Below are 14,525 nucleotides of genomic sequence, written 5' to 3'. Positions count from 1 at the left end.
TTACTGTGCCCCAATTCCCAATTAGCTTCACAACTCCGAACCAACATGAAAAATATCAACATTCAATCTGCCCCAGCAACAACCCGCAAGCGACCTGCTTCAAAAGCTGAACCCACACCGGAAGCAGCCTGCCGCCAGCGTTGGTGTTAGCAAGCCCAGAACTAGCCGGGGGGATGGTCACATCCCCAGTCGAGTTCCGCCCAGTCGACCCGTTCCCAGCAGTACCAGTAGTACCAGTAGCAGTCCCATCAGACGCCAGACCCCTGCGGTCCCTCTCCGCAAACCGCATCTCCGCCGCCCCGACGTCAAACACGGCGACCACGCCGCCGAGGAACGCGGCGCCCAGGGCCCCGGCCCGCTCGATGCCCGGCTGGGACCCGAGCGCGCAGAACGCGGTGCCGTCCACGGTGGCGTTGGCGCCCGCGAGCAGCACCGCGCCCGCGGGCTGCTCGAAGACGTGCCCGCCGATCCGAATGCCGAACGAGGGCACCTCGGCGTCGCAGGGCGCGGCGAAGAGGCGCGGCCCGCCCGGGCTGAGCTCGACCAGCTTCGGCGGGGCGGCGAAGGCGCCGTAGAGGGCCTTGATCAGCGAGGGCGGGAGGATGTTGGTCGAGAGGCCGCTGTCTATGATGGTGGGGACGCCGTTGGCGTGGCGGCGCTGGGGTTGTTGGGCCTCCTCCAGGGCTGGGACCGCTGGGCCGCCTTCTGGTGGTGGTGGTGCGGCTGTGGTTGCGGTTGTGGTTGTGGCTGTGGTCTCGTCCGTGTGGTTGGTGAAGGGCTGACCGGCGATTATGTACTCCTCCGGCATGATGGTGTAGTACGTGAACTCGTCGCCCCCGCGCTCTTCCCCGTTGAGGTTGAGCTGTTGTTGGTGTTTAGTAAGTATCGGGGTTTGATAACATTGAAGCGGGCATTCGCTTGTCGGTACTCACCATGAGAATCGGAGTCGAGACGTAGTCCCCCTTGACAGGCACATCGGCAGCGCCCCCGAGGGCCAGGACCCCGCCGCCATCCATGTCCACTGCCAAGCTGAAGACAGGCTCGGTCAGGTTCTGCTTGTCGGCGCTTGTGAACCATGGGTCGTATGATGCAATCTCGTCTTGGTTATTCACAGTCTCTCGCGGCTTTGCGCCCTTCTTCGCCGCGGTCATGGCTGGGAGACCCAGGCCCATGATGCCCGAGAAGTCCCCCGAGGATGCATGGAAGTATCCAGTTGAGGGCAGGGCAAACTGTTGCTTCGGCACGGTGATGCCGCCGAATGTCACGGAATCGTATCCATATTCGCCATAGACGTACTGTCCGTTTGCGTCTGGGAGGTGTCAGCTTTATGTGGAAGAGGATGGTATCAAGGTGGCAAGACCTGCGCACAGATGATTGAGAAGTATTGGTCCTCCACCACCCCGTCGCCAAATGTTCCCTCGAAGTAGACGGGAATGTTGCACGTCTCCTTGGACGTCTGGTTGTGGTTCTCATCGAGGCAGACAAAGCTGTCCGGGGCCACCCACAAGTCCGCAGAGCCGGTATCGATCAGCACCGGGATCTCCTGGTCGCCAATGGTCACGTCGGCGATGTAAGACTCGCCCTTCAGCTGGACCATCGGCGCCGATTCCCCTTCCTCGCGTCTTCCGATATGATCCTGGTCGAGTCCCAGTACGCTCCGCAGAGCGAGGTGCTTGGGAAGGGCATGGTCGCTCCTGCGGAGTTTGACATGGCGACTCTTCGGGGCAACTTCGAGAATGGGCGCTTGGGTGCCTGGGACGGATCGTAGTTCAATTGAATAGGGCGAGTCGCCGCTGGATGCTGTGAGTGTGGCTGAGATGCTACTCAGTAGAGAAGAGAGGAAGAAAAGGCTCGACCTCATCTTGGTAAGTTGGCTTTGCTCTGGGGAGTATTATTTCCTCAATGCAAGTGCTACGTATCATCCATGGATGGACTGACTAGTATCTGATAAAACGTGAATTGGGTTGAACACCTACTTAAAAGCCAAAGCAGGCCTGCCGAAGTCCCGTGCAGCACCCCGATGGCGACTTTCGGGAGACTCAAAGAACCCGCCAACAAACAAAGCGGAATTCGGGCGGGATCTTGATCAGTTCCCCCATGAACACGGCGAGGAATTCCTGCCTCACAATTTGAGAGGCGGTTTCATGGCCTGTCTGATTGGCTGAAACCTGCGTGGCTTGAAGATCCCGCCGTGATAGTTCAAATTCGGTCCTCAGTATAGTTCGAGTGACCATCAATACACTCATTGGCGACAACCCTGCCTGTCTTCTGGACCAAGGTCCAAAGCGTGTGAACATTGAACGGGTTCTAACATTTGAAGTTGTACGCATTCCGGAATCAGTGTCACAGGATCCAATATCCATAGCGCAAGTGCGGCACTACGGCTGTGCTTACACGTCAAGATATCATGTGTGGTACATTCCAAGGTTCTCTCGGTGAGGACGAACACAGTGCAACCGATGTTGGTTGCTTGGCGCCCAGCCCAGTGAGGCGTCCGTCCTTTGTCTATCGCACCTCATAGTCCCAGCACTTCTGCTCTCATTGCATAATATGTCATATCCATTTGAAATGAAAACCGGTGAAAAAAAAGGGTAAAATTTGAGGGGAGGCCTAGAGCAAGGAGCTGATCCAATCGATGGCTGAGCGCAGGGTCTGATACTATGCCTATCTGCATCTGCTGTTCCGATATTGGGAGACCAGAGAGGCGCTGAAACTTTGGGGTCACATTGGCAGATGCTGCTAGAATTTCAAAGAATCAAAGCTATATAAATCGAGCACCTGAGAAACTGTTAGTGCTTTGAAGCGTGGATGGGTGCAGAATCTATCTGGCAGGAACCTAGGTACATGTGCGATTGAGTTCAAGATTGAACGCACGGGCCACCGCGTACCTGGCAAGGGTTCGTCCCCCGGTGTGGCCATGACGACATGCTGGTGTGTACTTGGGCATCTCGACGCGTCCCCCACAAAGTAAACAAACTCCACGAAGGTCATCATCCATCGACAAATCTCACATCTCGAATCAATCTGCCTCCACGGTGAGTAAGTTTCACGTTGCCAACAACTGGAGAAAGCTCGCTTGATCCATATCAATTGGCTCAAGGACAGACGCCGATACCAATTGCACCACTTGGGCGTTGTCAAAACGCGTCCTCTCTTGGGAAACTTGGACGTCAAACGGGCGTCCTTCACCAGCTCTCGCCAGCAACGGACTGTGGACACAATCTTCTAATAACCATACCTAGGTACTCGAACTCCTCAGGCAACATGCAGAGCACCACTCCTATTCCTCCACCACGCCTGGTAGGCATGAACCCTCCCGCCATCCTCGTCTGCCCACAGTGCCAGGCCCAGGATGATGTTGTTTCCAATCTTGTCATGCTGAACTCTGACATGCCCTCCATTAGCCACCACCGCGTGCGGCTCTTCAAGATGTCACTGCCAGGGCCAATCAGTCACCAGTCCCGCTTCCGCCCATGGGGAAAGCCATGGGGAAAACTGCGCCTGCAGTGAAGCCATCCGCCGCTGCTGTCCCTGCGCCGTCAGCTGCTCCCGCCCCACCCGCTTCAAACAGCAGGAAGCGCAAGTCGGATGCTTCGTCGTCTTCGTCCGAGGAGGCCATCGCTGCCTACAAGCAGGATCTTGATCACATCCAGGTGGATCACATGGCCGTCGACCGCGACTGCACCTACGTCAGGAACATGATCCAGAAGGTCCTCGACCGGGGCATCTTCAAAAAGGGCGAGTTCTGCAACACCATCGGGAGCAGCCCCAACTCCGTCAACAGGTTCCTGGCCCAGACTGGCAGGGACGGCGGCTCCGGGAGTGATGTGTATTGGAACGCTTGGGCTTGGTTCAAGAAGCGGGAGCTCGCCGGCCTGTCCGTGCCGGCTGCCTCTGCTACGACGCAGAAGAAGGCCAAGACAGCCCAGGCCCGCCTCTCAAACGCGAACGCGGACCTCGGCAGCATCCACCTCGACGGCGAGGAGACGGACTCGGTCCCCGTCTTCGAGACGTGCGACGTCGTCCGGAGGAAGATCACGGCACACCTCAAGACCCCTGGCCTCACCCAGGCCCAGTTCTGCCGCGACCTCCACGCGCAGCTCCACGCCCCTGGCTGCAAGTCCATCCAGTCCAAGATGCTGGCCGACTTCAGGAAGAAGAAGGGCCCCATGGCTGGCTGCACCAGCTCCGTGTACTATGCCGCTTATGTCTACTTCGAGAAGCGCAGGCTGGCCGAGGGCAAGCCGAAGAGCAAGCACAGGCTTGAGATGGAGGCCATCTACCCCGGGGGTGCTGAGCGTGAGAGAGATCCCAGTCATCAACGGTGAGTTGTGGATGAGTTTCCGGTGTATTTCATTCACTTTAATGTTGCTAACCTCGTACAGGGTCTGGTGCCATAAGGATGAGGTAGTGAGTCAGGACGAGTACGGTCGTTTGTCATTTACGAGGGTTCGATGATTTATGCCATCAAGACTCCTGATGAGCCGACAGGTATTTGCTCGCCGAGATTGCTCGCCGAGTCTGGGCAATAATTGGCAAAATTTGTTCGTCTGTGACGCCACGACATGCCTTGTATGAAATATCGCGAAGGTTGATGCTTTTCAACATACGCTTGATTGCAAATTCCAAATCATCTGAGCTTGCGGGACCGGGACCACATCAACGAAGGCCTTGGGCTATTTCTGATGGCCCTCGAAGAACTGTATGTACTAAGTGTGCTCACTCTTTAATTCAATCAATTGATCATGCTCGAGTCACGCCCATCTCGCCATTCCAGATGGCAACCGTCCACTATCGGTACGTTAGCGAGTCCCGTTCTGCCCAAGATGGCGCCGGACCCACATCGCCGACCTCGCTTCGCTTGATGATTGCGTGAGGATGGTCAACGCTTCCGACCCCTAGTCAGTCCTCTACTGGGCCCCTGCTCGCCTGGAATTGCGGTCAACAGGCGCCGCCAAGCCGGAAAAACTACGGGGCCTCATGTCGGATGGGTCTTCGGGGTCCACCTTCAGGGACAACGACATCTCGTTTCGTAGGGATCTCCCAGAACTCATTTTAAGCTTATCCAAGAAGGCCAAACTACAAATCCGCCGTGTGCCCCTTTGAGACCGTCCTCCGCCTCCATCGATACTGTGGCGCGCAGCGTAGACAACAGCACTTACTGGTAGCCAAGGGGGCGGTACCTCAGAGCACCGCCACGATGTCGACGTCGAACGGGTGGGACATCGTCGCTGGCGCCGAGGGCAACATCACCACCGGCTTCACATGGGAACCGCAGCCGATGCGAAGGGGTACTTTCAGCATCATCTCATCATGTTTTGTGACGCTCGCCCTGTGTACATGGAAGATCGTGCACCTGAACCTGCCGGGCACGTGTCCGGATGAGACCCTTCCGTGGACGGCATGGTTCAAGAAAGACACGACCCACAGCATGCGGCACAGGCTTGTGCATATCTTCGGCGGGCATCAGATCACCAGGCAGATCGGATGGCTGCTTATAGGTCTGTTTGCGCCAGAATTGGTAGGCTATCTGGCGCCCGTTCATGTGTCTGTCACCTGACTGACCACCACGTGTGCGTAGATTGCCTATGCTGCCTTTAGGCAATATTGGGATGTGAAGTCATTGCAAGCATTCATGGAACGCGTATATCTGCAGCCAGCCCGACCGCAGAGCTGGTGGCCCGCTCTGCTGAACAGTCGCCGGGTGAGCGCGCGTGTGTCCTGACGCAAATACAACCTTCCACTGACTATGTTCCAGCTCAACCGCAGTTCGGATGTCGAGGATACGAGCACCAAACACATATGGACATTGACGCACAGCTGGTACGCCGTGATGGGAGGCTACAGCTACAAGCTGCGTGACGGGCCGAAGGTATTCCTCCCCGACGACCACAGCCGCGAGCAGCTAGTGTTGAGAGACGAGGCACTGCGCTTCGTGGCCGAGCACGAGCCGTCCGTGATACCAAACCTGTCCGTGCTCGATATCTTGGACAAGAGCAGCTCGAGCACCTTTGTGAAGATCATCGCCCTGTTCCAGGCCCTGTGGTTCAGCCTGCAATGCGTCGTCCGCATGGCCCAGGGTCTTTCGATTTCTCTGCTGGAGCTGACAACATTCGCACACTGCATCGTTGCCCTGATCATTGGTTGGCTGTGGCTTCGCAAGCCTGTGGACATCTCGAAACCAGATCCACTCAACATGCCCGACACCGTCAGCCAGCCACACTGGCTCATCGCGATTCTGTACTCACTGACTAGCTTCGACCACAACGAGTGTGACGAGGACAGGTACACGAAGCTGGGACGAGCCGAGCAGGCCGCGGTCCAGGAATACACGCCCGAGGCCCCACGGGCGTCGACGTACCTCGATGCAACCATCAACCAGGACCCGATCACCTTCAGCGACCTGAACCTCCACGGCGGCCGTCCCCAGTCATCAGCCGTCAGCATGGGCCGGCCAACGACGGGCGTTCCAAGCCGGCCAACAACCTCCCGACCTACACCAGCCAGCCCGTGGGCACTCCTCACCCCTCCAGCCCGGGACCACGACGCGGACCAGTCCACCACGGCCGGCGCCGCCAGCCTAAGCGAGCTCGTCCAAGCAGCCGCAGACCAGGAGCGCCGCTTCCGGGCCCGGATGCAGATGGCGCAGAAGGGCTGGGACCACTACATCCTGGACCGGCACCCGCACGAGGAGCCCACCCCAGCCACCACCGCCCCCGCCACCACGACGGCGACACCGGCCCACCCCGGCGAGAGCAGGCACCGCGCCCAGCGGCGCCTGAAGCGCACGATGCGCAACACGCTCGTGGACCGCGTGACCAACTTCCCGCGGCGGCGGCACGACGGCATCCCGCAGGAGCAGCACGCGTTCAAGACGCACCTGGGGATCAGCCTGACGGGGTTCCTGTACGGGGGGCTGCACATGCTGGCGTGGGACGCGTCCTTCACGAGCGGCGCCGAGGCGGCGCTGTGGAAGCTGGCGTCGGTGAGCCTCGCGTGCAGCGGGCTGCTGGTGCCCGTCGCGCACGCCGAGGGCGTCATACTGAATGCCGTGCGGCCCTGGCTCATGATGGACGAGGAGGACCGCGACGCCGAGGAGGCGGAGCACCTCGCCGAGAAGGAGGCGCGGCTCGGGCGGTGGGAGCACGGGTGGCGGCGGTGGTGGTGGATGTTTTATAAGTGGTGCTTCCTGTGGATGATCGAGGTCATCCGCGTCGTCAAGGTCGTGGGGATTGTCGTTGTCGGGTGTATCTACCTCGGCCTGCGGTTCTTTATCTTTGTCGAGTGTCTGGCGAACCTGTCGCACCTGCCGCCCTCGGCGTATGATGTTGTTCGGTGGTCGCAGTATGTGCCTCATATCAGCTAGACAGCCTGAGGTGGGAATGTGGCTGGGTGGGTAGGTACAGCAGTAGATGCGCAAGGGCGGCTCATGGTGGGTACCTACGCGCTCACTGGAAAGAAAGGACGATTTCAAGCTTAGGATTGGGATTCTGGCAAGCGTTTGTTTTTCAGATCATCGGTACGATCACCTGGATGAATCCATGCTGGGGGTATTGATGTAGTTGAATGTGCGGCACGAGGCTGAGGCCATGTGCCCACAGACGTTTCGTAGTACTCTACACTATGATTAGCATTGTCTTCTTTTTTTTAGAGATTAGATATTCACACCCGCTAAAACGGAGGGTACACCCATACCAGGGAACTCGGAGATCAAAATGCGTATTTTCGCGCCAAACCACAAAAAAATATCCCATACGGTTATCCCATAGGATGTTTTCCTATAGAAGCTTGTCCCACAGGAGGTTATCCCACAGGAATTTGTCCCATAGGAGGTTGTCCCATAGGAGGTTGTCCTCCTATGAGAGGTTATCCCTTGGGGCTTGGATATACCCTCCGTTTTGGTGGGTGTGAATATCCGATCTCTTTTTTAAAGCTGAGTCTTGAGCATGTAGCACTGAGTTACGGCGCCACGCGAGTCTTATATGTGTGGAGATTAGAAACAAAACCACCACAACTTCGTTGAAGCAGTGGTGCATTGAACTGTGTTCCAAATATCATCCCTATGAACGGCCTCGAAGAGTAGAAAGGTGCCGCGCCGGCTACCCCCTACTATGCAGAATGACTGCGTTGGAATCAACCCATGAATCAAACGGGTCAGTTATCAAATCCTGCCCTGTGTTGGATCGAGCAGCGAATCACGAGCAGCAGGTGGGGAGCAGGGGTACGTTGACATTGGTGGGCTATTTTTAGAGGCCCTCCTGCAACAGACCGACGGCTTTTAGCTTGACCAAGGCCATGATCGGAGGGGCCCAACCGGCAGCAGTGCTCCACTGTCCTGTCCGCCGTGGTCACACAGTTGGTGCAATTATAGAAACGGTGATGTTAGCCCGGGAGGCTGCTAGACGAAGGCTTATTACCTGGGCAAAAACTCAAAAACATTTGGGGTGGATAGGACGTCTAAATGAATCCCTGTTGTACAAGCATAACTTGTTTTTTAGGATATCACTTACTTCGCCAGCCCAGACACGGCCCAAGTCCACTGTAAGATTTCAACCCCCCTCTTAGAATTCAAATGTTCTCGTAGGGCTCGATGGACAGAGAATAGGCGCCGCCATCCATGCATGGCATCGCCGCACTCTCGCAGACGCTTACCCCAGCCGCGTGCGGGGCCTTGATCCTTCCGCAAAAGCCGTGTTGGCGAGGGTGGCACGAGTAGCCAAAACGGGGATGAAGTCTTAATTGGCTGGATGTGATAGCTACGCTAATTATAGCTAATCCCTGCCGTCACAATGGGTGGGCCACTGGCATCAATTCAGGATCCAACACCAACAGCCAACAGCCAACACCAACGGCCAACAGCCGAGATGCAGCCAGCTAGCCCACTTCTCCCCATTTGCGCAGCCAGGCTCTTATTGCCTTGCCTTGCCCACCTCGTCCCCGCCATTTTTCGTTTCCCAAGTCCATGTCGCGCTCAGAGATCCCGTCCATTATTGCAATTGATGGCTTTCCGCCACGTTATTGCGATTGACCTCTAGTTTCCCTCCTATAACCCCCTCATCAAAGCTGTGACGTTGGCTTCCAACGTTCTTCATCGAGTTGCTCAAGATGTTGGACGAGGAAAACTATGTCTGGCGCATCATGACGCCGGTCAAAAATTATTACTTACAGGCCGTCGATGAGCTGAATGCGACGAAGGCTCCCCAAGCTGAGGCCGAAGAGCAAGCATTAATAGCAGGCCGTGCCAGGCTCGCACAAGCTACAGAAGAGTTTCGTTCCGCGCAGGCTGAGGGCGGCTCAGATGCAGAGGAACACCTAGAGGACATGCTTCAACGCCGCAGCAACGAGGTGATTCAGCTCCGCCGCGAGTACCAAGCAGCCATGGACGCGAGAACCGAAGTCTTTACACAAGAGTGCCGTCTAGTGCTGGAGAATCTTTTCCGTAAATTCGTCGAAACCTTCGGCGTGGATTTGGCTCTGAAGGTTATCCGAGAATACACAGATACTCCATCACATGATCCGGTCAACCACACCGCCCCATCAGCTGCCCAGCCTACACCACCTGCCGAGGCCGAGTCCGAGGTCGTGTCGCCTGTCGAACACCCTGTCAGGTCGCCACATGCACATCGTGAGAGACAGGGACGTGCTGATGCCAGCTCTTCATCTGTGGTGAGAAATGCCCATTGCCTCAACACATGGAATTTACTGTTGACAACATCTAGCGCAAACGTAGAAGCGATACAGAACCCGAACCGCGTAGGCCGCGGAAACGGCTCCCGAGCAGTAAGAGGGTAACGAGCATATTGTTTAACAACGTCTATCAGAACGGTCACGCCGAGACAAAACACATCATCGAGGAATATCCCAAGGGTTCCGATCAATGGTATATCTTCCGTTGTCTGGACTGCCCTCGCGATTTCGAGGACAAGCCCTTGGTGAGCGCTGGGTTTCACGTTACCAGTGCGGCGCATGGGAACCAGCCGAGGCTCAAGTTTGCGGGGGTTGTCGAAAAGTTCGGGATTCCTGTATTGGACTGCAACGAAGAACTCGCGAGGAAGAATAACAACGTCGCCCGGAAAGCCTTCCGCAAACAGCAGAAAGGGCCCCGCCCCGCTGACGACCCAGCAGTCAGCAGCGGCAGCAAGCATGGCCTCCGAGCCGCACCAGGCATTGTTGATCCGACGCCGGGCCAGGTCTATCTTGGTTACTGGGAAAAGGCCAAGAAGAGCTGGCCTGCGCTCTTACTGCCAAACACGAACCTCGAGGACGTCGGCGTGACGGGCACGTTGGAGGATTGGAAGCTGATGGGCGACCTGCCCCCGTGCTATCGGCATGACACGACGACGGGCAGGCTTGAGTGGGAAGAAGGCTTCGAAGACGGGGGAGAAAAAGTAGCACAGCGTCAATTCCCTGTCATGTTCTTTGATGACAACGCGGAATTTCCGTCTCTGGCCTGCTGGCTGCCAGCACACCACTTGGGGGCTTTTGACATGGAGACATCTGACAAGTGGGGCGTTCCTGGACTCAAAGCTGTCCGGAAGTACCTGAGCACACGACCTGAAATTCCGTCAGGGCAGGATGAATCTGTCGAAATGGACTTGGATGATGGTACGGCTTATTCATGTTGCATTTCTTGCGGTTTCCTCTCTTTACTAATTGAACTTCGCAGATGCCACGACCCCGGTGGATAACCAAATGGACCACCCGCCTGGTGCGGACGAGAGTAGTTCCCCTGAAGCCACCATTGTCAAGCCAAAAGATGAAGGAGTGGAAGCTGGGCCCGCGCCAGTCGTAAGCGATGGCGAGACAATGATCGAGGTTGATCCAAATACCGACCGCGCAAGCAGCGCGCCGAGGAAATCTGTCGACATCATTTCCATCAGCAGCTCGCCAGTATCGGAGTGGAGCGTGATACATGCCGACGAGGCTGCTGTCTTCTCGCCCGACGCCAGTGAGCTGCATAAGACAACCTCAGTGCCGGACGCCGGGGTAGAGACCACCCCACCACTTACCATGCGCGCCGTCAACCCAGACCAGCCGACCCAAGTCAACTCGGCTGTTGAGGCCACGGTGGAGCGTCCTCGTTCGGCTCATCCCTTCTTGGCTGAACCTCCTCAAGCAGCGGACCCTCGTGTCGATTATTTGACAACTTTGGCCCAGAATGGTCTCAAACACAACCACGACCTAGCCGGGTCTGGGTCGCCTGTGATTGCGCAACCGATAACGACACGAGAGTACAATGCTTACAAGGCCAGTGCCGCGGTTTCAAATTCCAGACCCATGTCTTATTCACTCGATCGCCCTGCCAGTCACCCTGCACCATTTTCACCACGAGCCGAGACTGTTCATGTCCAGGTCCCTTTCATGAACCCGGATCCACCTCACCAATACCGGGGGCAGAACCCGCCTCAGCACGAGAGCAGGGCTCACACCTCGGCGGCACCTCCAAGTCCGGTCCAGCCGCAACCACAGCACATACATCAGCCCACCAACAGATATGTTGCGATTCAGCCTACCACGCGGCCGGACATCGCCCCGCGGCCGCCTGCAGTCCCGGGCTCGGATCCAAGGCACGCGGGCCCACAGGTTCCGCGGTCGGCACAGGGTGGTGGTACGGCTCATGCAACTCATCAGGGTGCCTCTGAGCCTCGCTCGGGGGCTGGCAATGAGGCCCCTCGTTCCCCGGCGACTTATAGGGGGTTCATCAATCGTCCCCCGCCTCCTTGGAAATCCATCAATGGGCCCCGCCGGCCCCTGCCTGGGTGAGACCTCGATGGACAAGGTTGCGCGATCAGTGAGTCGTCTAGCACCGCACCATCTTACCTTGACCTCGGGCGTCCCATCTAAACTCTATCGAGATATCTTCAATGTTGTATTTGTCGGGATAGTGGTCTTAGAATAAAACCCGGGACTGGAAGATCAAAGCTTAGATCGAAATAGGGGACTCGTTGAATCGCAGACCGAAGGCAACTAGTATGCAAATCAGGTACAGCGCTTGTCATCCGTTCTTCGTTCCTTGACTTTACGTGCGTTTTGGTTGTTGACCATGTTTAGTGAGCTGTGCACTGTTTGAGTTTTGATAGCTCCAAGCTTGCCGAAAATCTTATTTATGCGGGCCATGATGAGACTCATTTGTCCACTTTGATCCTCTGCATTTCTCATCTCACTCCTATTTACGTTGGGCAGTCACAACCCTGAGTACGTTCAGAAGGTGGAATCATGTACTGAGCTGCCTATCTCTTTGTCTTATAAGATAATTCCCGGTTGCAATCAATGCCTTTATGTGTTGGATCGAACTTTGACTCTTAAAAAGAAATATCCTGCCATGGGATTTATTAGCATTTGGTCAAGTCCACCTAGCTTGGAGACCTCGGACGTCATTCGGCGATGTGCGCTTTTCGGGAGCCGCCATTGTGACCGCCGCGACAACTTCTTTCTAGCAGTGATAGTAACATCGAGCCAGGCTGGGATTTCCTTCCTCGGAAAGCCAGCTAATGTACCCGGCCCACGTTCCGACCACCCCCCAATTCCGACCACCAACTTTCTAGTATAAACACACTATTAAGATACATACTTTTAAAACTGCGCTATTAAAATAAAATACAATCCTATAACCCTAACTCTAGGATAAAGAGGGAGGTGGAATTAGCTGGTTGGTTGGCTTAGGCGGCACAGCTTTCTGTGTGGTCGGGGAGGTTCCACTCCGAGCCCAACCCAATGCTAAAATTAGAAGACCGGTGGGTCCGCATTGATAATACCAACATCAACAAGGCTCACCGATCCTCTCACTTCTGACCAGCATCACAACCATTTCTCAATTCACGACGGACTCATGACAAGTCGCGGGCAACATCTTCCTTTCCGACACATCTTTCTTCCACGTGCAGTCAAGTTCTTGTGCCAGCTTCTCATTCACCCCCAACAGAAATGTCCCTCCAGGATTTAGATGCAGGGCATCTCACCCCGCTCAGGCTGGCTTTGGCCAATATGCTCTCTACACCAGTTGCAGAATTTACTTACGCCCAGATTGTTGATGGAATGCCAGTCAGCAGTGTCTACGCGGAAGACCATTGGTTTCAAGAAGACTTCCCGGTCATGCAGCATGACGAGCTTTGTCCCGGTGCCCTGGAGAAGACTCGTGCCTTGCGCGCAGACTTCGACATTCTTTGCTTAAGTCTTGACCCAAAGGTTAGCATACGTACCGTCTAAATTGTCTCTTGGCCGAAGTCCCATGTTCGAGCTTTGATTGACAAAGCAGGGCAGGCATTACAAGCATACCAAAATACAGTGCCCGGCTCTCTGCCCTGGAAACTTCGCCTGCTAGAGTTGGTTGTCACCGGCTGTCATAATATTGCCAGTTCTCTGTATCTTATAGACAACGGAACTCACAAACACGCGGAATGGACAACCTGGCGCGAGAAGAAGCTGGCAACACTCCCGGAGCACTGCAGCAAGCGGGAGCGCAGCAAATGTGGCCCGCCCACGTTATTCTATGCTAACCAATATATGGACCCGCAGCGGTTTCCTCATGGTTTAGGAGATGTTGCAGGATACTGGGCAGAACTCCGAATCTTTGGAGGTGTGGTTCTATTCGACCGTGGGCTGAGCGAGGATGAGGTAAGTCCGATCATATAAATATCTACCTACAGAGATCCGAGCGAAGGCGAACCTATTTCGCAGTGCAACGGAATGTATCTACAAAGCTCAAAGCCTGCCACCCTCGCGCCGCCCACTGAAAATCAGTTCAAGAGTCTGATAGGCTTCCTCTTGTCACCAGAGCCCGACCTGGCCTGCAGTCCTCTCCCCATCAGCATCAGCAAGGAAAACAGATGGCGCTGGAACGCCTACGACGCATTGACAGAGCATCACATATTCAAGAACCCATATGAGATCCCTATGGAGGAGACATTTAGACGTTATGATTGTACATTTCGGCCGTCTGATTGGCCAGAAATGGATGACTATGAAGTCGGCTCGCTTGAGTTGAGAAAGAAGGAAGCTGGCCAACCCTACGACGAGGACTTGCTAAAGACCACGTGGGATCGGCTAGCTCGTACTATCACGCCCACTTCCAGATACTGGAATGAGCTAGAAGGGGAAATCGTTAGGATACAACCTGACAGGAAGAAGCAGGGAAGACCGCCATATTTCTTTGATGACTGAGGTAACATGGTTGAGATTGAGTCTTAGAGCATTAAATTATGTGCAACGGGAGAGAGGGGAATATTTGTGCAGGGTTAGGCACGGTCATCGATTGCGAACAGCCTAACTACTATAAATAGTACTATTTTACTATTAACTAAATAATAGATTAACTATAAGATTATTATATAGACACTTAATATTTAGTATATATTAAAGGTATAGTTATAAAGCTAATATCCACTCACTTAGTAATTATATCCACTTACTTAATTCCTACTAACTACTCACTTAATATAAAAATTTATATATAAAGCCTATATAAAACTATATACCTAATTAAAATTCTTTAAATTTTTAATACTTTTAATATAAACCCCTTTTAA

General features: G+C 55.1%; 4 protein-coding genes across 4 annotated transcripts; 3 read left to right on the top strand and 1 right to left on the bottom strand.

Annotated features, from left to right (window-relative positions):
• Positions 1 to 55: 55 nt before the first annotated feature.
• On the bottom strand, positions 56 to 1,861 carry KVR01_004616 (uncharacterized protein; the record flags this gene model as incomplete). The annotated part of the gene is made up of 3 exons (XM_044784223.1): positions 56 to 862; positions 933 to 1,309; positions 1,369 to 1,861. The coding sequence occupies 3 exons, from the start codon at positions 1,859 to 1,861 to the stop codon at positions 56 to 58; spliced, it is 1,677 nt and encodes a 558-aa protein (XP_044646780.1).
• A 1,106-nt stretch (positions 1,862 to 2,967) lies between these two features.
• On the top strand, positions 2,968 to 4,748 carry KVR01_004629 (uncharacterized protein). The gene is made up of 4 exons (XM_044789035.1): positions 2,968 to 3,035; positions 3,243 to 3,300; positions 3,405 to 4,324; positions 4,386 to 4,748. Exons 2-4 carry the CDS (start codon positions 3,265 to 3,267, stop codon positions 4,456 to 4,458), a joined length of 1,029 nt encoding a protein of 342 aa, XP_044646793.1. The 5' UTR covers positions 2,968 to 3,035; positions 3,243 to 3,264; the 3' UTR covers positions 4,459 to 4,748.
• A 331-nt stretch (positions 4,749 to 5,079) lies between these two features.
• KVR01_004542 (uncharacterized protein) lies at positions 5,080 to 7,746 on the top strand. The gene is made up of 3 exons (XM_044786895.1): positions 5,080 to 5,521; positions 5,582 to 5,704; positions 5,759 to 7,746. Exons 1-3 carry the CDS (start codon positions 5,201 to 5,203, stop codon positions 7,364 to 7,366), a joined length of 2,052 nt encoding a protein of 683 aa, XP_044646706.1. The 5' UTR covers positions 5,080 to 5,200; the 3' UTR covers positions 7,367 to 7,746.
• Positions 7,747 to 9,105: 1,359 nt separating this feature from the next.
• Positions 9,106 to 14,160, top strand: KVR01_004460 (uncharacterized protein; the record flags this gene model as incomplete). Its single annotated transcript, XM_044781876.1, has 7 exons — positions 9,106 to 9,666; positions 9,822 to 10,605; positions 10,667 to 11,759; positions 12,885 to 13,185; positions 13,261 to 13,614; positions 13,678 to 13,912; positions 13,949 to 14,160. The coding sequence occupies 7 exons, from the start codon at positions 9,106 to 9,108 to the stop codon at positions 14,158 to 14,160; spliced, it is 3,540 nt and encodes a 1,179-aa protein (XP_044646624.1).
• Positions 14,161 to 14,525: the final 365 nt, after the last annotated feature.

This window comes from Diaporthe batatas, assembly GCF_019321695.1.
Source record: "Diaporthe batatas strain CRI 302-4 chromosome Unknown Contig00004, whole genome shotgun sequence".
In the NCBI taxonomy this organism is placed as follows: domain Eukaryota; kingdom Fungi; phylum Ascomycota; class Sordariomycetes; order Diaporthales; family Diaporthaceae; genus Diaporthe; species Diaporthe batatas.
The sequence above is the reverse complement of the archived record's forward strand: the minus strand, read 5'-3'. Positions and strand labels throughout refer to the sequence as shown.